The sequence below is a fragment of the Panulirus ornatus genome, chromosome 3, assembly GCF_036320965.1.
Source record: "Panulirus ornatus isolate Po-2019 chromosome 3, ASM3632096v1, whole genome shotgun sequence".
Taxonomy (NCBI): domain Eukaryota; kingdom Metazoa; phylum Arthropoda; class Malacostraca; order Decapoda; family Palinuridae; genus Panulirus; species Panulirus ornatus.
This window is the reverse complement of record NC_092226.1, coordinates 20,928,194-20,951,303: the sequence shown is the minus strand read 5'-3', so window position 1 is coordinate 20,951,303 and position 23,110 is coordinate 20,928,194. Positions and strand designations below refer to the sequence as shown.

At 41.2% G+C, this 23,110-nt stretch overlaps 1 protein-coding gene across 3 annotated transcripts in view; it reads right to left on the bottom strand.

The window, feature by feature from the left end:
• Positions 1 to 23,110, bottom strand: part of LOC139761188 (formin-binding protein 1-like) — a 118,286-nt gene that overhangs the window by 4,607 nt on the left and 90,569 nt on the right. For all 3 annotated transcript variants that reach the window (XM_071685210.1, XM_071685219.1, XM_071685229.1), the window contains 2 exons: positions 20,882 to 21,379; positions 5,809 to 5,972 (listed from right to left, as the gene is read on the bottom strand). In XM_071685210.1, coding sequence (XP_071541311.1) covers positions 5,809 to 5,972; positions 20,882 to 21,379 — 662 coding nt within the window. The remainder of the gene's footprint in view (positions 1 to 5,808; positions 5,973 to 20,881; positions 21,380 to 23,110) is intronic.

Sequence of the window (23,110 nt, the reverse complement as noted above, 5' to 3'; positions counted from 1 at the left end):
GAATTAAGCTTCAGGATTCTCTTTGTGAAAAGGACTTGGAAGTCAACATCATCCCCAAATATCAGAATAAACTTCAAATATACAGATAAACATTTAGCAAACTGTTCATATCCTAAATAAGCACAAAACTAAAATATGCATCTATGGTTGGTTCACTGCACCTAAAGAGAGATAAAGAGCTTAGAAGGTCCAGAGAAGGGGAAACAAAGATTGTACCAGAATTAAGAGAAACGAGTTATAGGGAGACTAGAGGCTTTAAATCTGCCTTCCTTGGAAGAGAAAAGAGTGAGGAGTAACCTGGTCACACCCTTTAAGTCTTTAATACAGATAACAGATGGAGTCAGTGGACTGTTTTTATGAGAGATGTAAAGATAGTACAACCTGAGGACACAACATGAAATTAAGCAAGAAACTTGTTAAAAAAGATGTAGAGAATACTTTTACAGTAAAAGAGTGCTGGATGACATACAGGAATGAGGACGAATTATACTACAAGTCGGTTAAGCATTTCCAAATTACATTAACCTTGGTGAGGCCAAAAGAAATAATATTCAACCTCAAAATATGGAAACCTAATTTTCCTTTAGACATGATGCCATTCTAGACAAAGTCACAGACAGATTGAGCTTTCACTTTTGTGAAGGAAGCTTCATATGAACGCTTGAGCAGGAAGATATCCCTCTCTCTTACATGTTATAATGGCTTTATTTAGTACTAACTCACTTAGTGCATCTGATTAGCCTGTTCATGTGATACTGCAGCCAACAGACTCATATGTGCAGCATGCATAGTGAACCACATTTAAAGCACAGATAACCAAAGTATATTCATGTTCTTGTGATGCGACATTTCATTTCATAATGGATAAACGAGTCCATACTGTGAAAAACCAAACCTGGACAAGGATTTAGTGTCATATAAAGTTTTAACAGGATTTCTTTACAAGCCAAAATCATTTAAAGAAGGATGAAGAAAGTGAGGAGATGAAAAAAAAACTGCTTTATGGATATAGTACCCACACAGCCTATAGACTCGTATGTGCAGCATGCATAGTGAACCAGATTCAAAGCCACAGATAATCAAAGTATATTCATGTTCGTGAGATGACACATTTCATTTCATAATGGATAAACGAGTCCATACTGTGAAAACCCAAACCTAGACAAGGATTTAGAATCATATAAACTCTTAACAGGATTTCTTTATGAGCCAAAATCATTTAAAGAAGGATGAAGAAAGTGAGGAGATGAAAAAAAAACTGCTTTACAGATCAAGTACCCACACATACAATAATTGGTTTTCAGGGAATAATTTTCATATTTCCACATCTTTTAATCATCTCTGGGGATATGGGAGAAAGAATACTTCCAACGCATTCCCCGCGTTTCATAGAAGGCAAGTTAAGGGGACGGCAGCGACGGGGCTAGAACCCCCCCCCCCTCCTTGTATTTGAACTTTCTAAAAGGGGAAACGGACGGAGTCAAGCAGCGAGTGCTCATCCTCCTCGAAGGCTCAGATCGGGGTGTCTAAATGTGTGTGGAAGTAACCAAGATGAGAAAAAGGGAGAGATAGGTAGTATGTTTGAGGAAAGGAACCTGGATGTTTTGGCTCTAAGTGAAACAAACCACAAGGGTAAAGGGGAAGAGTGGTTTGGGAATGTTTTGGGAGTAAAGTCAGGGGTTGGTGAGAGGACAAGAGCAAAGGAAGGAGTAGCAACAGGAGTTGTGGGATACGTAATAGAGTGTAAGAAAGTAAACTCTACATTGATATGGGTAAAACTGAAAGTGCATGGAGAGAGATGGGTGATTAATGGGGCCTAAGCACCTGGGCATGAGAAGAAAGATCATGAAAAGCAAGTGTTTTGGGAGCAGTTGAGTGAGTTTGTTAGCAGGTTTGATGCACGAGACCAGGTTACAGTGATGGGTGACTTGAATGCAAAGGTGAGTAATGTGGCAGTTGAGGGAATAATTGGTGTACATGGGGTGTTCAGTGGGGTGTTCAGTGTTGTACATGGAAATCGTGAAGAGCTTGTAGATTTGTGTACTGAAAAAGGACTGGTGACTGGGAATACCTGGTTTAAAAAGAGAGATATACATAAGTATACGTATGTAAGTAGGAGAGACGACCAGAGAGCATTATTGGATTACGTGTTAATGGACAGGTGTGTGAAAGAGAGACTTTTGGATGTTAATGTGCTGAGAGGTGCAACTGTAGGGATGTCTGCTCATTATCTTGTGGAGGTGAAGATGAAGATTTGTATAGGTTTTTAGAAAAGAAGAGACAATGTTGGGATGAAGAGAGTGGTGAGAGTAAGTGAACTTGGGAAGGAGACTTGGGTGAGGAAGTACCAGGAGAGACTGAAAGCAGAATGGAAAAAGGTGAGAGCAAAAGACGTAAGGGGAGTGGGGGAGGAATGGGATGTATTTAGGGAAGCAGTGATGGCTTGCACTAAAGATGCTTGTGGCATGAGAAGCGTGGGAGGTGGGCAGATTAGAAAGGGTAGTGAGTGGTGGGATGAAGAAGTAAGATTATTAGTGAAAGAGAAGAGAGAGGCATTTGGACAATTTTTGCAGGGAAATAGTGCAAATGACTGGGAGATGTATAAAAGAAAGAGGCAGGTCAAGAAAAAGGTGCAAGAGGTGATAAAGAGGGTAAAATGAGAGTTGGGGTGAGAGAGTATCATTAAATCTTAGGGAGAATAAAAAGATGTTTTGGAAGGAGGTAAATAAAGTGCGTGAGACAAGGGAACAAATGGGAACATTGGTGAAGGGGGCTAATGGGGAGGTAATAACAAGTAGTAGTAATGTGAGGAGATGAAGTGAGTATTTTGAAGGTTTGTTGAATGTGTTAGATGATAGAGTGGCAGATATAGGGTGTTTTGGTCAAGGTGGTGTGTGAAGTGAGAGGGTCAGGGAGAATGATTTGGTAAACAGAGAAGAGGTAGTGAAAGCTTTGCGGAAGATGAAAGTCAGCATGGGGGTGGGTTTGGATGGTATTTCAGTGGAATTCATTAAAAAAGGGGGTCACTGCATTGTTGACTGGTTGGTGAGGATATTCAATGTATGTATGGCTCATGGTGAAGTGCCTGAGGTTGGCGGAATACATACATAGTGCCAGTGTACAAAGGCAAAGAGGATAATAGTGAGTGTTCACATTACAGAGGCATAAGTTTAAGTATTCCTGGGAAATTATATTGGAGGGTATTGATTGAGAGGGTGGAGGCATGTACAGAGAATCAGACTGGGGAAGAGCAGTGTGGTTTCAGAAGTGGTACAGGATGTGTGGATAAGGTGTTTGCTTTGAAGAATGTATGTGAGAAATACTTAGAAAAACAAATGGACTTGTATGTAGCATTTATGGATCTGGAGAAGGCATATGATAGAGTTGATAGAGATGCTTTGTGGAAGGTATAAAGAGTGTATGGTATGGGAGGTAAGTTGTTAGAAGCAGTGAAAAGTTTTTATTGAGGATGTAAGGCATGTGTATGAGTAGGAAGAGGAAAGTGACTGGTTCCCAGTGAATGTCGGTTTGCGGCAGGGGGCGTGATGTCTCCATGGTTGTTTAATTTGTTTATGGATGGGGTTGTTAGGGAGGTGAATACAAGAGTTATGGAGAGAGGGGCAAGTATGCAGTCTGTTGTGGATGAGAGGGCTTGGGAAGTGAGTCAGTTGTTGTTCGCTGATGATACAGCGCTGGTGGCTGATTCGTGTGAGAAACTGCAGAAGCTGGTGACTGAGTTTGGTAAAGTGTGTGAAAGAAGAAAGCTGAGAGTAAATGTGAATTAGAACAAGGTTATTAGGTATAGTAGGGTTGAGGGATAAGTCAATTGGGAGGTAAATTTGAATGGAGAAAAAGTGGAGGAAGTGAAGTGTTTTAGATATCTGGGAGTGGATTTGGCAGTGCATGGAACCTTCAAGATTTTAAGTGATCGGGGCCTGAACATACAGAAGGGTAAAAGGCATGCAAGAAATAGAATCAACTGGAACGATGTGGTATATTGGGGTCGATGTGCTGTCAATGGATTGAACCAGGGCATGTGAAGTGTCGGGTAAACCATGGAAATTTTTGTGGGGCCTAGATGTGGAAAGGGAGCTGTGGTTTCGGTGCATTACACATGACAGCTAGAGACTGAGTGTGAACAAATGTGGCCTTTGTTGTCTTTTCCTAGTGCTACCTTGCGCATGCGCAGGGGAAGTGGAGGGTGCTATTTCATGTGTGGTGGGGTGGCGATGGGAATGGATGAAAGCAGCAAGTATGGATATGTACATGTATATGTATGTATGTGTCTGTGTATGTTTATGTATGTATATGTTGAAATGTATAGGTATGTATATGTGCGTGTGTGGGCAGTTATGTGTATAGATGTGTATGTGGGTGGGTTGAGCCATTCTTTTGTCTGTTTCCTTGCGCTACTTCGCTAAGGCGGGAGACAGTGACTAAGTATAATAATAAAAAAATAAAATAAATCAATGGCGTTGTAAGAAAAGTGCATATGAGGGTTTTAGGATGAAGGGTAGGATGGCAATCTCTCACGATTTGGGAGAGAGAGAGAGAGAGAGGAGTCAGTTACTGTCTGTTGATGACATGGATTAGAGAAAGATTCAAGTGAGAAACTGCAAAATTTGGGGTCTTAGTTTGGGAGAGCACATGAAGGAAGAAAGCTGAGAGTAACTGAATAACAGCAAGGTTATTTATATTAGGTTCAGTAGTGCAAAGACAGGTTAGTTGAGGAATGAGTCTGAATGGAGAAAATTTTGAAGAGGTGAAGTGGTTTAGACACCTGAAAGCAGATATGGCAGTGAATGGAACCATGGGAGCTGAAGTGAATCATAGGATGAATGAATGGGTGATAGTCCTGAGTGTATTAAGGAATGTGTGGGAAGAGAGGTCACTACCTACAAGAACAAAGATGAGTATTTTTGTACATATACTAGTCCTTACAGTGCTATACATATGCAAGGCTTGGGCTCTAAATGAGAAAGTACAGAAGAGGGGTAAATGTGTTGAAAATGAAATGTCTGAGGTCTGTGTATGTGGTGTGAAGAGGGTTGACTGAGTAAGAAATGATAGGGTAAGAGAGAGGTGTGGAAAAAACAAAAAAAGTATAGTTGAGACAGCTGAAGAGGGTGTCCTGAAAGGGTTTGGATATATGAAAGGAATGAGTAAGGAGAGGAAAGCTGAAGAGGGTGTGCTGAAATGGTATTGTTATTGACAGAACAAGTAAGGAGAGGGTGACAAAGAAGGTATATTGTCAAATGTTGATGGGAAGAGAAGGTGGAGACCACACTGGAGACTGGAAGGACAGACTGCAAAAGGTTTCAAGTCATTAGGGATTGACAATGCAGGAGGGAGTAAGATATGCATGGGAAAGTGTGAACTGGAGCAAAATGGTACACAGGGGTGAACATGTTGTCAATGGGCATATGAAGCAGTCTAGGAAAAAACAGACAGGTCTGTGGGGCCTGGTTGTGGATAGGGGGTCTATGGTTTCAGTGCATTACACATGATGTTTAGAATGGTTGTGAGCATATGAGACCTTTTATTTTTGTCTGCTCCTGATACTACCTCACCGGTGCAAAAAATTGCTAACATGTAAAGAAAAAACTCAGTAAAAAGCTTAAAAATTCAGCTACATGAAGTTTAATAAAATCTATCCACCCAGGTTTTCCATTACGGTTCATTCAGACAACTTCAAAAATAATAGTCTGGATTAAAAGTGAAAGCTAAAAACATGCACACAAATACTAAAATACATACTCAATTCACAAATACATATACAGGTAAATCTTACAACATGCAACTACTAACCCTCAAAATGATAGAGTGCTCGACATGTTCCAATGATGGGTAGAGGCTCAGCATCGTAGAACTCTGTGTTGTCATCATCACCACCGTCTGGCTGATCATAGGTGTCCGAGCCAGGAAGAGAGTTGTGACTGAGGCCGATGCCACTCTCCGGACTATGAGACGAGCTGAATTAGTGGGGGAGATCAGTGTTAGCACACACAAGCCAAGCAAACACAAGCCAAACCAGTGAAACAGTTTAAATTTACTGAATTTCATGCTGATTAACAGGCTGAGTATGTAAATAGTCTACACCTGATAAGTCAAAATATACATCCATGCCAGGTTGGCTGTCACATAAATCTTTTTAGCAATAACCTCTTAAGTTGAATGAGGACAATCAGGTAATTCCATAATTTCTGAAAGGCATTTTCCCTTCAATTTGGTTGACAAGTCTTACTTTTATCCAAAGTATCTCACAAAATTTTCAATCAAGTTTGGCCAATAGCTTTGTGCTAGTTTCTGATAAAGATGTATCAGGGAAATTATAATATTAAAAAAAAAAAATCAAGATTTCCAGCTATTAATCTATATATGCATTTCAAATTCAGCATATCAAACTGATTCTGCCCACAAGATGCAACACTGCAGTGAAAAAAATTCAAATTTAGTAAAAACTATCTGTCACAGAGAACAGTTCTAGACCATATGATCCCAAATACCACTTCCATCACCACTCTTTAATCAATAACAGCTGAGTACCATTTTGTTTTAGTAGTTTTCTACAAATTACTCATTCATTAAGCTTTCATTCGTATTAACATCTATTGTGTATTAGTTGAGTCATGGTCTCTACTGATAATGTGGTATCTGAAATGAGAGTATCAGTGTGTTCCTTATGGTGGTGCAGTTCGTGTTAACATCAAACAGTTCTTCACTGTTGAAACCCAAGGAATTTCAAAGCCTTCTACCATGAAAAGGATATGTCCTATCTGCATCAAGTATGTTGATTTTTGTACCTTTTCAATATCAATTTATATAACCATTTTGATGAAGGATATCTGATGTATTTAAACAAAGAAAAACTTAGAAATATATTCACTGTTAGGGAAAAGTATGTTGTACATAATCATAATCAAGGTACCAGGAAATTTGAATTATTCTGTGATGAAGATTCACTTTCTTATACAAAGTGGTAATTTGTATTTTGGGTCAAACTGTTATCTGAGAGAAGCTGTATCATGCAGTCAGTCACAGGGGAAGAAAAATTGGCTGTCAAACCTACTAACACTGAAAAATTTTCAAGGCTCCTACATAAAAAGTAACATAAATCAGTAAAATAATAATAATATAAAAAATAACAATAATAATAATAATAATAATAATCATAATAATAATAGGGGAGAAAGAATACTTCCCACGTATTCCCTGCGTGTCGTAGAAGGCGACTAAAATGGGAGGGAGCAGGGGGCTGGAAAACCTCCCCTCTTGTTTTGTTTTTTTTTCTTCTTTTTTTTCCAAAAGAAGGAACAGAGAAGGGGGTCAGGTGAGGACATTCCCTCCAAGGCCCAGTCCTCTGTTCTTAACGCTACCTTGCTAACGTGGGAAATGGCGAATAGTTTGAAAGAAAGAGAGAATAATGATAATAATATCCCTGGGGATAGGGGAGAAAGAATACTTCCCACGCATTCCTCACATGTCATAGAAGGCGACTAAAGGAGATGGGAGCAGGGGGCTGGAAACCCTCCCCTCCTTGTATTTCAACTTTCTAAAAGGGGAAACAGAAGGAGTCACGCGTTGAGTGCTCATCCTCTTCGAAGGCTCAGATTGAGGTGTCTAAATGTGTGTGGATGTAACAAAGATGAGAAAAAAGGAGAGACAGGTAGTATGTTTGAGGAAAGGAACCTGGATCCTTTGGCTCTGAGTGAAACAAAGCTCAAGGGTAAAGGGGAAGAGTGGTTTGGGAATGTGTTGGGAGTAAAGTCAGGGGTTAGTGAGAGGACAAGAGCAAGGGAAGGAGTAGCACTACTCCTGAAACAGGAGTGCTGGGAGTATGTGATAGAGTGTAAGAAAGTAAACTCTAGATTGATATGGGTAAAACTAAAAGTGGATGGGGAGAGATGAGTGATTATTGGTGCATATGTACCTGGGCATGAGAAGAAAAATCATGAGAGGCAGGTGGTTTGGTAGCAGCTGAGTGAGTGTGTTAGTAGTTTTGATGCATGAGACCGGGTTATAGTGATGGGTGATTTGAATGCAAAGGTGAGTCATGTGGCAGTTGAGGGAATAATTGGTGTACATGGGGTGTTCAGTGTTGTAAATGGAAATGGTGAAGAGCTTGTAGATTCATGTGCTGAAATAGGACTGGTGATTGGGAATACCTGGTTTAAAAAGCGAGATATACATAAGTATACGTATGTAAGTAGGAGAGATGGCCAGAGAGCGTTATTGGATTACGTGTTAATTGATAGGCGCCCGAAAGAGAGACTTTTGGATGTTAATGTGCTGAGAGGTGCATCTGGAGGGATGTCTGATCATTATCTTGTGGAGGCGAAGATGAAGATTTGCAGAGGTTTTCAGAAAAGAAGAGAGAATGTTGGGGTGAAAAGAGTGGTGAGAGTAAGTGAGCTTGGGAAGGAGACTTGTGTGAGGAAGTACCAGGAGGGACTGAGTACAGAATGGAAAAAGGTGAGAACACAGGATGTAAGAGGAGTGGGGGAGGAATGGGATGTATCTAGGGAAGCAGTGATGGCTTGCACAAAAGATGTTTGTGGCATGAGAAGTGTGGGAGGTGGGCAGATTAGAAAGGGTAGTGAGTGGTGGGATGAAGAAGTAAGAGTATTAGTGAAAGAGAAGAGAGAGGCATTAGGACGATTTTTGCAGGGAAATAATGCAAATGACTGGGAGATGTATAAAAGAAAGAGGCAGAAGGTCAAGAGAAAGGTGCAAGAGGAAAAAAAGAGGGCATATGAGAGTTGGGGTGAGAGATTATCATTAAATTTTAGGGAGAATAAAAAGATGTTTAGGAAGGAGGTAAATAAAGTGTATAAGACAAGGGAACAAATGGGAACTTCAGTGAAGGGGGCTAATGGGGAAGTAATAACAAGTAGTGGTTATGTGAGAAGGAGATGGAGTGAGTATTTTGAAGGTTTGTTGAATGTGTTTGATGATAAGAGTGGCAGATATAGGGTGATTTGGTCAAGGTGGAGTGCAAAGTGAGAGGGTTAGGGAAAATGATTTGGTAAACAAAGAAGAGCTAGTAAAAGCTTTGTGGAAGATGAAAGCCGGCAAGGCAGCGGGTTTGGATGGTATTGCAGTGGAATTTATTAAAAAAGGGGGTGACTGTATTGTTGACTGGTTGGTAAGGTTATACAATGTATGTATGATTCATGGTGAAGTGCCTGAGGACTGGCGGAATGCTTGCATAGTGCCATTGTACAAAGGCAAAGGGGATAAAAGTGAGTGCTCAAATTACAGAGGTATAAGTTTGTTGAGCATTCCTGGTAAATTATATGGGAGGGTATTGATTGAGAGGGGTGAAGGCATGTACAGAGCATCAGACTGGGGAAGAGCAGTGTGTTTTCAGAAGTGGTAGAGGATGTGTGGATCAGGTGTTTGCTTTGAAGAATGTATGTGAGAAATACTTAGAAAAGCAAATGGATTTATATGTAGCATTTATGGATCTGGAGAAGGCATATAATAAGAGTTGATAGAGATGTTCTGTGGAAGGTATTAAGAATATATGGTGTGGGAGGCAAGTTGTTAGAAGTAGTGAAAAGTTTTTATCGAGGATGTAAGGCATGTGTACGTGTAGGAAGAGAGGAACGTGATTGGTTCTCGGTGAATGTAGGTTTGCAGCAGGGGTGTGTGATGTCTCCATGGTTGTTTAATTTGTTTATGGATGGGGTTGTTAGGGAGGTGAATGCAAGAGTTTTGGAAAGAGGGGCAAGTATGCAGTCTGTTTTGGATGAAAGAGCTTGGGAAGTGAGTCAGTTGTTGTTTACTGATGATACAGTGCTGGTGGATGATTCCTGTGAGAAACTGCAGAAGCTGGTGACTGAGTTTGGTAAAATGTGTAAAAGAAGAAAGCTGAGAGTAAATGTGAATAAGAGCAAGGTTATTAGGTACAGTAGGGTTGAGGGTCGAGTCAACTGGAAGGTAAGTTTTAATGGAGAAAAACTGGAGGAAGTGAAGTGTTTTACATATCTGGGAGTGGATTTGGCAGCGGATGGAACCATGGAAGCGGAAGTGAACCATAGGGTGGGGAAGAAAGTTCTGGCAGCGTTGAAGAATGTGTGGAAGTCAAGAACATTATCTCAGAAAGCAAAACTGGGTATGTTTGAAGGAATAGTGGTTCCAACAATGTTATATGGTTGCAAGGCGTGGGCTATGGATAGATTTGTGCGCAGGAGGGTGGATGTGTTGGAAATGAGATGTTTGAGGACAATATGTGGTGTGAGGTGGTTTGATCGAGTAAGTAACGTAAGGGTAAGAGAGATGTGTAGTAATAAAAAGAGTGTGGTTGAGAGAGCAGAAGGGGGTGTTTTGAAATGGTTTGGTCATATGGAGAGAATGAAAGAGGAAAGATTGACCAAGAGGATATATGTGTCAGAGGTGGAGGGAACAAGAAGTGGGAGACCAAATTAGAGGTGGAGAGATGGAGTGAAAAAGATGTTGAGTGATCGGGGCCTGAACATGCAGGAGGGTGAAAGGCGTGCAAGGAATAGAGTGAATTGGAACGAAGTGGTATACCGGGGCGACGTGCTGTCAATGGATTGAACCAGGGCATGTGATGTGTCTGGGGTAAACCATGGAAAGTTCTGTGGGGCCTGGATGTGGAAAGGGAGCTGTGGTTTCAGTGCATTATTACATGACAGCTAGAGACTGAGTGTGAACGAATATGGCCTTTGTTGTCTTTTCCTAGTGCTACTGGGCGCACATGCGGGGGGAGGATGTTAGTATTTCATGTGTGGCTGGATGGCGATGGGAATGAATAAGGGCAGACAGTATGAATCATGTACATCTGTATATATGTATATGTCTGTGTATGTATATATAGAGATGCTCTGTGGAAGGTATTAAGAATATATGGTGTGGGAGGAAAGTTGTTAGAAGCAGTGAAAAGTTTTTATCGAGGATGTAAGGCATGTGTACGTGTAGGAAGAGAGGAAAGTGATTGGTTCTCAGTGAATGTAGGTTTGCGGCAGGGGTGTGTGATGTCTCCATGGTTGTTTAATTTGTTTATGGATGGGGTTGTTAGGGAGGTAAATGCAAGAGTTTTGGAAAGAGAGGCAAGTATGAAGTCTGTTGGGGATGAGAGAGCTTGGGAAGTGAGTCAGTTGTTGTTCGCTGATGATACAGCGCTGGTGGCTGATTCATGTGAGAAACTGCAGAAACTGGTGACTGAGTTTGGTAAAGTGTGTGGAAGAAGAAAGTTAAGAGTAAATGTGAATAAGAGCAAGGTTATTAGGTACAGTAGGGTTGAGGGTCAAGTCAATTGGGAGGTGAGTTTGAATGGAGAAAAACTGGAGGAAGTGAAGTGTTTTAGATATCTGGGAGTGGATTTGGCAGTGGATGGAACCATGGAAGCGGAAGTGGATCATAGGGTGGGGGAGGGGGCGAAAATTCTGGGGGCCTTGAAGAATGTGTGGAAGTCGAGAACATTATCTCGGAAAGCAAAAATGGGTATGTTTGAAGGAATAGTGGTTCCAACAATGTTATATGGTTGCGAGGCGTGGGCTATGGACAGAGTTGTGCGCAGGAGGATGGATGTGCTGGAAATGAGATGTTTGAGGACAATGTGTGGTGTGAGGTGGTTTGATCGAGTGAGTAACGTAAGGGTAAGAGAGATATGTGGAAATAAAAAGAGCGTGGTTGAGAGAGCAGAAGAGGGTGTTTTGAAGTGGTTTGGGCACATGGAGAGAATGAGTGAGGAAAGATTGACCAAGAGGATATATGTGTCGGAGGTGGAGGGAACGAGGAGAAGAGGGAGACCAAATTGGAGGTGGAAAGATGGAGTGAAAAAGATTTTGTGTGATCGGGGCCTGAACATGCAGGAGGGTGAAAGGAGGGCAAGGAATAGAGTGAATTGGAGCGATGTGGTATACCGGGGTTGATGTGCTGTCAGTGGATTGAATCAAGGCATGTGAAGCGTCTGGGGTAAACCATGGAAAGCTGTGTAGGTATGTATATTTGTGTGTGTGGACGTATGTATATACATGTGTATGGGGGGGGGGGGGGGGGGGGGGGGGTTTGGGCCATTTCTTTCGTCTGTTTCCTTGCGCTACCTCGCAAATGCAGGAGACAGTGACAAAGTATAATAAAAAAAAAAAATAATGTATATATATGTATACGTTGAGATGTATAGGTATGTATATGTGCGTGTGTGGATGTGCATGTATATACATGTGTATGTGGGTGGGTTGGGCCATTCTTTCGTCTGTTTCCTTGTGCTACCTCGCAAACGCGGGAGACAGCAACAAAGGAAAATAATTAAATATATAAATAAATATATAGTCTTTTATCATACTTTGTCGCTGTCTCCTGCGTTAGAGAGTTAGTGCAAGAAACAGAAGAAAGAATGGCCCAACACACCTACATACACATGTATATACATAAATGGCCAAACACACACATATACACACCATTTCAATGTATACATACATATACATATACAGACATATACATATATACACATGTACATATTCATATTTGCTCCCTTCATCCATTCCCATCGCCACCCCGCCACACATGAAATGGCACCCCCCCTTCCACCGCACACATGCGCGAGGTAGCGCTAAGAAACAATAACAAATGCCACATTCTTTCACGCAGTCTCTAGCTGTCTTGTGTAATGCGCCAAAACCACACTTTCCTTTCCACATCCAGCCCCACATAACTTTCCATGGATTATCCCAGACACTTCACATACCCTGGTTCAATCCATTGACAGCACATCGACCCCGGTGACAGGCCCCAATTGCTCAAAATCTTTTTCACTCCATCCTTCCACCTCCAATTTGGTCTCCCACTACTCCTCGTTCCCTCCACCTCTGACACACATGTCCTCTTCCTCAATCTTTCCTCACTCATTCTCTCCATGTGACCAAACCATTTCAATACACCCTCTTCTGCTATCTCAACCACACTCTTCTTATTACCACATCTCTTTCTTACCCTATCCATGCCTTACAACCATATAACATTGTTGGAACCACTATTCCTTCAAACATATCCAAAAGTCTCTCTCGCGTGCCTATCAATTAACACGTAATCCAATAACGGTCTCTGCCCATCTCGCCTACTTACATACGTATACTTATGTATATCTCGCTTTTTAAACCAGGTATTCCCAATTACCAGTTCTTTTTCAGCACATAAATCTACAAGCTCTTCATCATTTCCATTTACAACACTGAACACCCCATGTCCACCAATTACTCCCTCAACTGCCACATCATTCACCTTTGCATTTAAAACACCCATCACTATAACCCGATCTCAAGCATCAAAACTACTAACACACTCACTCAGCTGCTACCAAAACACTTGCCTCTCATGATCTTTCTTCTCATGCCCAGGTGCATATGTACCAATAATCACTCATCTCTCTCCATCCACTTTCAGTTTTACCCATATCAATCTAGAGTTTACTTTCTTACACTCTATCACATACTCCCACCACTCCTGTTTCAGGAGTAGTGCTACTCCTTCCCTTGCTCTTTTCCTCTCACTAACCCCTGACTTTACTCCCAAGACATTTCCAAACCACTCTTCCCCTTTACCCTTGAGCTTCGTTTCACTCAGAGCCAAAAGATCCAGGTTCCTTTCCTTAAACATACTACCTATCTCTTCTTTTTTCTCATCTTTGTTACATTCACACACATTTAGACACCCCAATCTGAGCCTTCGAGGAGGATAAGCACTCCCCACGTGACTCCTTCTTCAGTTTCCCCTTTTTCCCCTATCTCTAGGGCTATGGGAGTAAGAATACTTCCCACACATTCCTCACGTGTTGTAGAAGGCGACTAAAGGGGACAGGAGCGGGTGGCTAGAAACCCTCCTCTTCTTGTAATTTAACAATATTTCTATATACAATAAATATATGTCCCTTGGTGATTATAAAAAGAAATATTGCAATTTAAAGAACAATAAGCATTAACTGAAGGTTTACTGTATTTGTCTTTCGAAGAGTCAACATGCTCAAATAAATATCCATTTGGAATAGTTAAGGGGTAATAAGCTAAAGACTAAATAAAAAAAGGACAGAAAGGATATACAAAGCTGGTCCAGCAACAGACATTTCATCAATGCGCAATCCTAAAGAATTCTGTACTGCTGGACAACTGGGAAGAGTAGATCAATAATGTCATCTCTTTGGCGGTCCCTGACGGGCCAAAAGTAGCCTAAAATGAGTGAGCTGCTGCTGCTACTATGGATAAGGCCAATACCCCTCATCTGAAACACAAGAGGGTTGGAAGGTCCTAACCCAGATTTCCCTGAAGAACACCGAACAGAATCTCTCATGCTTGCAGGACAAACCACAGAGGAGAGAGATTAGAAAAACTTGAAAATCTCTCCCTCAATATTTTTTTTTAATCAGCTATCCTACCTGTGGGAGGGTAATCACTATGTTTTATGAGCTTTACCTCTATGAGATGTGAATCTCTGACTTGTTCAAAGTGTAAAAATGAAATAAAAATAAAACTGCTCTATGACTGACTGAATTATAAAAATTTGCAACCTATTAACTACTAAATACCTACCAAATGAGAGAAGTCACAACTATAACTGAAAACTACTTCATAACAACAGAATTACAAAAAGCCTAGCTTCCTCTATCAAACCATGTACAAAAATTATCACATGGAGATGTTTTTAAATATGTTACTTAAAAGAGGAAAATGTAATCATTACTTCTTGTCTTCTTTTACCCTGTGCAATTTTCGCAACCATCATCATAAAGTTATGAAATTCATAAATGTAATCAATAACCTTCTATACGTAGATACTGCTCAAATGTGAAATCAATAATACTTTGTCGCTGTCTCCAACATTAATGAGGTAGCGCAAGGAAACAGATGAAAGAAGGGCCCAACCCACCCACATACACATGTATATACATAAACGCCCACAGACATACATATACATACCTATACATTTCAACGTATACATACATATACATACACAGACATATACATATATACACATGTACATATTCATACATGCTGCTTTCATCCATTTCCACCGCCACCCCACCACACATGAAATGGCACCCTCCCTCCCCCATATGCGCACAAGGTAGCGCTAGAAAAGACAACAAGTCACTTTCGTTCACACTCAGTCTCTAGCTGTCATGTATAATGCACCAAAAACACAGCTCCCTTTCCACATCCAGGCCCCACAAACTTTTCCATGGTTTACCCAAGATGCTTCAAATGCCCTGGTTAAATCAACTGACGGCATGTTGACCCCGGTATACCATATCATTCCAATTCACTCTATTCCTTGCATGCCTTTCACCCTCATGTATATTCAGGTAGGCGATCCCTTAAAATCTTTTTCACTTCATCTTTCCACCTCCAATTTGTTTCCCACTTCTCCTTGTTCCCTCCACCTTTGACACATATATCCTCTTTGTCAATCTTTCCTTACTTATTATCTCCATATGACCAAACCATTTCAGTACACCCTCTTCTGCTCTCTCATCCACACTCTTTCCATTACCACACATCTCTTACCCTTTCATTACTTACTCAATCAAACCACCTCACACCACATATTGTCCTCAAACATCTCATTTCCAACACATCCACCCTCCTCTGCACAACCTTATCTAAAGCCCAAGCCTCACAACCATATAACATTGTTGGAACCACTAATCCTTCAAATATATCCATTTTTGCTCTCTGAGATAACGTTCTCGCCTTCCACACATTCTTCAACACTCCTAGAACCTTCGCCCCCTCCCCCAACCTGTGACTCACTTCCGCTTCCATGGTTCCATCTACTGCTAAATCCACTCCCAGATATCTAAAACACTTCACGTCCTCCAGTGTTTCTCCATTCAAACTTACTTCCCAATTGACTTGTCCCTCAACCTTACTGAACCTAATAGCCTTGCTCTTATTCACATTTACTCTCAGCTTTCTTCTTTCACACACTTTACCAAACTCAGTCACCAACTTCTGCAGTTTCTCACCCAAATCAGCCACCAGTGCTGTATCATCAGCAAACAACAATTGACTCATTTCCCAAGCCCTCTCATCAACAACTGACTGCATACCTGCCCCTCTCTCCAAAACTCTTACATTCACCTCCCTAACAATCCTATCCATAAACAAATTAAACAACCATGGAGACATCACGCACCCCTGCTGCAAACCAACATTAAATGGGAACCAATCACTTTCCTCTATTCCTACTCGTACACGTCTTACATCCTTGATAAAAAATTTTCACTGCTTCTAGCAAATTACCTCCCACTCCATACACACTTAATACCTTCCACAGAGCATCTCTATCAACTCTTTATCATATGCCTTCTCCAGATCCATAAATGAAACATACAAATCCATCTGCTTTTCTAAGTATTTCTCATATACATTCTTCAAAGCAAAAACCTGATCCACACATCCTCTACCACTTCTGGGACCACACTGTTCTTCCCTAATCTGATGCTCTGTACATGCCTTCACCCTCTCAATCAATACCCTCCCATATAATTTCCCAGGAATACTCAACAAACTTATACCCCTCTAATTTGAACATTCACCTTAATCGCCTTTCCCTTTGTACAATGGCACTACGCATGGATTCTGCCAATCCTCAGGCACTTCACCATGAACCATTTTTTTTTTTTCCGCGTTTGCGAGGTAGCGCAAGGAAACAGACAAAAGAAATGGCCCAACCCACCCCCATACACATGTATATACATACACGTCCACACACGCAAATATACATACCTACACAGCTTTCCATGGTTTACCCCAGACGCTTCACATGCCCTGATTCAATCCACTGACAGCACGTCAACCCCGGTATACCACATCGATCCAATTCACTCTATTCCTTGCCCTCCTTTCACCCTCCTGCATGTTCAGGCCCCGATCACACAAAATCTTTTTCACTCCATCTTTCCACCTCCAATTTGGTCTCCCACTTCTCATTCCCTCCACCTCCGAACACATATATCCTCTTGGTCAATCTTTCCTCACTCATTCTCTCCATGCGCCCAAATCACTTCAAAACACCCTCTTCTGCTCTCTCAACCACGCTCTTTTTATTTCCACACATCTCTCTTACCCTTACGTTACTTACTCGATCAAACCACCTCACACCACACACTGTCCTCAAACATCTCATTTCCAGCACATCCACCCTCCTGTGCACAACTCTATCCACAGCCCACGCCTCACAACCATACAACATTGTTGGAACCACTATTCCTTCAAACATACCCATTTTTGCTTTCCGAGATAATGTTCTCGACTTCCACACATTCTTCAAGGCTCCCAGGATTTTCACCCCCTCCCCCACCCTATGATTCACTTCCGCTTCCATGGTTCCATCCGCTGCCAGATCCACTCCCAGATATCTAAAACACTTTACTTCCTCCAGTTTTTCTCCATTCAAACTTACCTCCCAACTGACTTGACCCTCAACCCTACTGTACCTAATTACCTTGCTCTTATTCACATTTACTCTTAACTTTCTTCTTTCACACACTTTACCAAACTCAGTCACCAGCTTCTGCAGTTTCTCACATGAATCAGCCACCAGCGCTGTATCATCAGCGAACAACAACTGACTCACTTCCCTAGCTCTCTCATCCACAACAGACTTCATACTTGCCCCTCTTTCCAAAAGTCTTGCATTCACCTCCCTAACAACCCCATCCATAAACAAATTAAACAACCATGGAGACATCACACACTCCTGCCGCAAACCTACATTCACTGAGAACCAATCACTTTCCTCTCTTCCTACACGTACACATGCCTTACATCCTCGATAAAAACTTTTCACTGCTTCTAACAACTTGCCTCCCACACCATGTATTCTTAATACCTTCCACAGAGCATCTCTATCAACTCTATCATATGCCTTCTTCAGATCCATAAATGCTACATACAAATCCATTTGCTTTTCTAAGTATTTCTCACATACATTCTTCAAAGCAAACACCTGATCCACACATCCTCTACCACTTCTGAAACCACACTGCTCTTCCCCAATCTGATGCTCTGTACATGCCTTCACCCTCTCAATCAATACCCTCCCATATAATTTACCAGGAATACTCAACAAACTTATACCATGAACCATATATACATTAAATATCCTTACCAACCTAGTCAACAACACAGTCACCCCCTTTTTTAATAAATTCCACTGCAATACCAGCCAAACCTGCTGCCTTACTAGCTTTCATCTTCTGCAAAGCTTTTACTACCTCTTCTCCGTTTACCAAATCGTTCTCCCTAACTCTCTCACTTTGCACACCACCTCGACCAAAACACCCTATATCTGCCACTCTATCATCAAACATATTCAGCAAACCTTCAAAATACTCACTCCATCTCCCTCTCACTTCACCATTACTTATTGCCTTACCATTTGCCCCTTCACCGATGTTCCCATTTGTTCTCTTGTCTTACGCACTTTATTTACCTCCTTCCAAAACATCTTTTCATTCTCCCTAAAATCTAATGATACTACCTCAACCCAACTCTCATTTGCCCTCTTTTCCACCTCTTGCACCTTTTCCTTGGCCTCTTACCTCTTTCTTTTATATATCTCCCAGTCTGCACTATAACTCTAAAAATCATCCAAATGGCCCTCTCTTCTCTGTCACTAATAATCTTACTTCATCCCACCACTCAATACCCTTTCTAATCTGCCCAACTCCCACCTTTCTCATGCCACATTGTTATATGGTTGTGATGCATGGGCTATAGATAGGGTTGTGCGGAGGAGGGTGGATGTGTTGGAAATGAGATGTTTGAGGACAATATGTGGTGTGAGGTGGTTTGATCGAGTAAGTACTAAAAGGGTAAGAGACGTGTGGTAATGAAATGAGTGTGGTTGAGAGAGCAGAAGAGGGTATATTGATATGATTTGGTCACATGGAGAGAATGAGTGAGGAAAGATTGACAAAGAGGATATATGTGTCAGAGGTGGAGGGAAAGAGAAGTGGGAGACCTAATTGGAGGTGGAAGGATGGAGTGAAAAAGATTTTGAGCAATTGGGGCCTGAACATACATGAGGGTGAAAGGCGATCAAAGAATAGAGTGAATTGGTACGATGTGGTATACTGGGGTCGATGTGCTGTCAATGGATTGAACCAGGGCATGTGAAGCGTCTGGGGTAACCCATGGAAAGTTTTGTGGGGCCTGGATGTGGAAAGGGAGCTGTGGTTTGGGTGCATTACACATGACAGCTAGAGACTGAGTGTGAACGAATGTGACCTTTGTTGTCTTTTCCTATCGCTACCTCGAACACGTGTGGAGGGAGGAGGGTGCCATTTCATGAGTGGTGGGGTGGCAAGGGCAATGGATGAAGGCAGCAAGTACGAATATGTACATGTGTATATATGTATATGTCTGTGTATGTATATGTATGTATATGTTAAAATGTATAGTATGTATAAGTGTGTGTGTGGACGTTTATATACATACATGTGTATGTGGGTGGGTTGGGCCATTCTTTCGTCTCTTTCCTTGTGCTACCTCACTAACATGGGAAACAGTGACAAAGTATAATAAATATAAATAAATAATATTCAGACTGAGTTACCAAGCATATTTTCCTGCTCCACATTTCAATTCTGACATTCATTAACTTGATTTCTTTCTCTGTGTAAGTAAGACCCAACATACTGTAAATAACCAAGGTTAAACATATGAAAACTATCTTTATGTAACATGAATTATACACTGTTGAGCTGTATTCTACCTTCAAATTACTTACAAAAATTGTAAAAAAAAAAAAAAAATCTGCAAACAATGGTTTAAAAGTTTTGACAACCAAAAATACCAAAAACAAAGGTTGGGTAGGGCGGGATATATGACAGTGTGTACATGACTAATGCTAAAATCTGACTATAATTTGTTTTGTATCATTCTTTAACTGTTCTATATATTCTGCTTGTACTGCACGTTACTTAGTTCAGTATGACTGTATGATTCATGCTGTATGATCCCAACACACGGAAAGCATTATGAGCATGATATCTAAGGTAAATGTATGACTAGATAAATGAAACTGGGAAGTTACACTCACAGTAAAACGTTTCTATCCAAAACACATGCATCAATATCAAGCTAGCTACAATTACTCTAAATAAAAAATCTTGAAATGCATTTTCAAGAAATCACAAGTCATTTAGTATAACGGCATACTATAAAAACAATAAAATGCTTAATTTCATGTTCAGATGCAAGAAAGTTGAGCTACCATATAAAAAATTCAACCTGTTCAAGCAATAATTACAAGCACAATTCATAATCCATCAACCTTAACTAATGGTTAATACAATTTCCTTCTAATGTTCAGTAAGCACTCTATAGTATATGATGTCACTATAAGTTCTAAATGGCTTCAGCACATTATGCTTTCAGAGTATCTGACAAGACTTGCAAGCGGAGGGCAAGTAAAGCTCCCATGCATTATAACTACAAGATAGATGGGTCGGATTTATATCATAACCATTATTCCCAATAATAAGCCATGCTTCACCTCACCAGCTAACATTTTACCCTAAATAAGCTCCATTTTTTTTTCAAATTAGAATTACGGCAAATGAGCTGTAAAAAAAAGGAGAAAAGATTGATGGAAAAATTTGCAGCCTTTGTACCATATCCAAGCTGTTGACCATATAACCTTAAACCACAGAAATGGCAAACAAACACGAAGTCACAGTTTTTAAAAGATGATCAATCAAGACTAATAGTGCAACAAACATTTGATTATCATGAGCTTCCCCCAAACCAGGAAACATGACTGACACAACAACATTAAAGAATCCCAGTCATGGAGAATTATAATAACTGATGAGTGCGTGTTTGTCAGATGCTGAGATGAGTGCAAAACTGACCCCTGAGAGGGCAGAGGGTCAGAAAGGGTTGGTTTGTTGCCCTCCCCTGATGTAGTGGTTGTGGTGGTGGCCAGAGCAGAGATGGCTACACGATGATGGGAGGTGGTGGTTGTGGTGGTGGTGGTGGTAGTATTGGAGGAGGGAGGGTTGGTGCAGACGGAGGAGTCAGAGGCTGACCGGGAGAGGGACTCGTCGCTGAGGGAGGTGCGATGGGATGTGACAGAGGATCGAGGAGAAGCTCCTCCATTGTGATGTGGTGACATGACACTGCTATGGTGCCGTGCCAATGAGGCATTGGGAGTAGATGGTCCTCCGGATGCCACTCCACCACTGTGAATATCACCATCTGCATCCTCCAACATGGCCTGATAGCGCTGCAAATCTGCACGCAGTTTTTCTATCCTCTGGCAGGAATCATTGAGCTGACCCATTATACTCATTGGGTCACCAAGGGATGGATTTCCTTCATACACCTCCTTCATCTTTAACAGGCCATCTCTGAAACAGAAGAATTATGATGTCACAAACTATAAGATGCCCCAGTATAAAGAAAAGAAAGAAAGAAAGTCAAGAGGAAAGTGTAGGGATTGAAAAAGAAAGGGCTAATGAGACTTGGGGTAAAAGAGTATCAGCAAAGTTCAGGGAGAATAAAAAAAATGTTTTAGAGGAAGGTGAATATTGCGAGGAGAACAAGGGAACAAATTAGAGCATCAGTGAGGGAAGCAGATGGCAAAGTGGTAGCAGGCAAGTGTGAAGAAGTGATGGAATGAGTATTCTGAGGGGCTACTGAATGTGATAAATGATAAGGGGGTGGATGTAAGGTGTTTGGGTTGTGGAGATATGTGAAGCGAGAGAGCTGTGGCAAGTATTTTGGTGAAAAGACAAGAGGTATTGAAAGCCTTACATAAGTTGGAGTGTGGGATGGTAGCTGGAGTGTATGCACTGCTAATCAATTTCACAGGAAAGGAGGTGTGTTGCTGACTGGTTAGTTAGGATTTCCGATGTATGTATATGTAATTGTGAGGTGTCTAAGGATTGGCAGAATGCATGTATAGCACCACTGTATAAAGGCATGGGGAGCATACGGCAATGTTTGAATTATAGAGGTATAGCTTTGTGGAGTGTATGTGGGAAGTTGTATAGGAGATGAGTGATTGAGAGAATCATGACAACAGAGAGCATCAGATGAGGGGGGAATGGTATAGTTTCCAAAATGGTAAAGGACGTTTGGATCAGGTGCTTGCTTTGAAGTATCTGTTTGAGAATCATTTAGAGAAACAGAAGGATTTGTACATGGTATCTAAGTACTTGGAGAAAGCGCATGACAAAGTTGAACTTGCCTTTCTAAAAAAAATTATTTACCAACTGCTCTAAATTTTCCTTTATGTAGTCTTGGAGAATTTGACAACAGATGACATGTACAGCTAAAGTATTTCCTATGGAAATAATATCCCTACAAGTGCCAGCCACTATATACAATTCACACTGCTTTGTGGTGTGGTGTGAAGGGTGCAGTATTCCCAATAATATTCAAGTTATTCCCCTCCAATAATGTGCCTATGCATGAAATATGAGTGTGTGCGATAACAGGATAGAGCATTCAGTATAAAGAAAGATCCAAATCCCTCAATACCCTCCTCATACCTGCAAACCAATCTGCCTCAATGAGTGAGATTCTAATCCCTCAATACCCTCCTCCCACCTGCCAGCCAATATCCATCACTCTAAATGGTAGTGAGAAAGGTGTAATATTTCTATAAATGTTTACATTATTTACCACTACTACTGTGTCTGTTCATGAAATCTGAGGAAAGTTGGAAAACATGCTCACCAGAAAGAAAGACATCAACATATCTCCCTGCTCTATCAGGAGTTATCAAACATGTGTTTCAGAGATTCACAACCCCTTTAGATGCTCACTTTTCACAGGATCAAACTTAACGTTTGTAATATAACTTTTTTTTTTTTTTTTGCTTTGTCGCTGTCTCCTGCGTTTGCGAGGTAGCGCAAGGAAACAGACGAAAGAAATGGCCCAACCCACCCCCATACACATGTATATACATACGTCCACACACGCAAATATACATACCTACACAGCTTTCCATGGTTTACCCCAGACGCTTCACATGCCTTGATTCAATCCACTGACAGCACGTCAACCCCGGTATACCACATCGCTCCAATTCACTCTATTCCTTGCCCTCCTTTCACCCTCCTGCATGTTCAGGC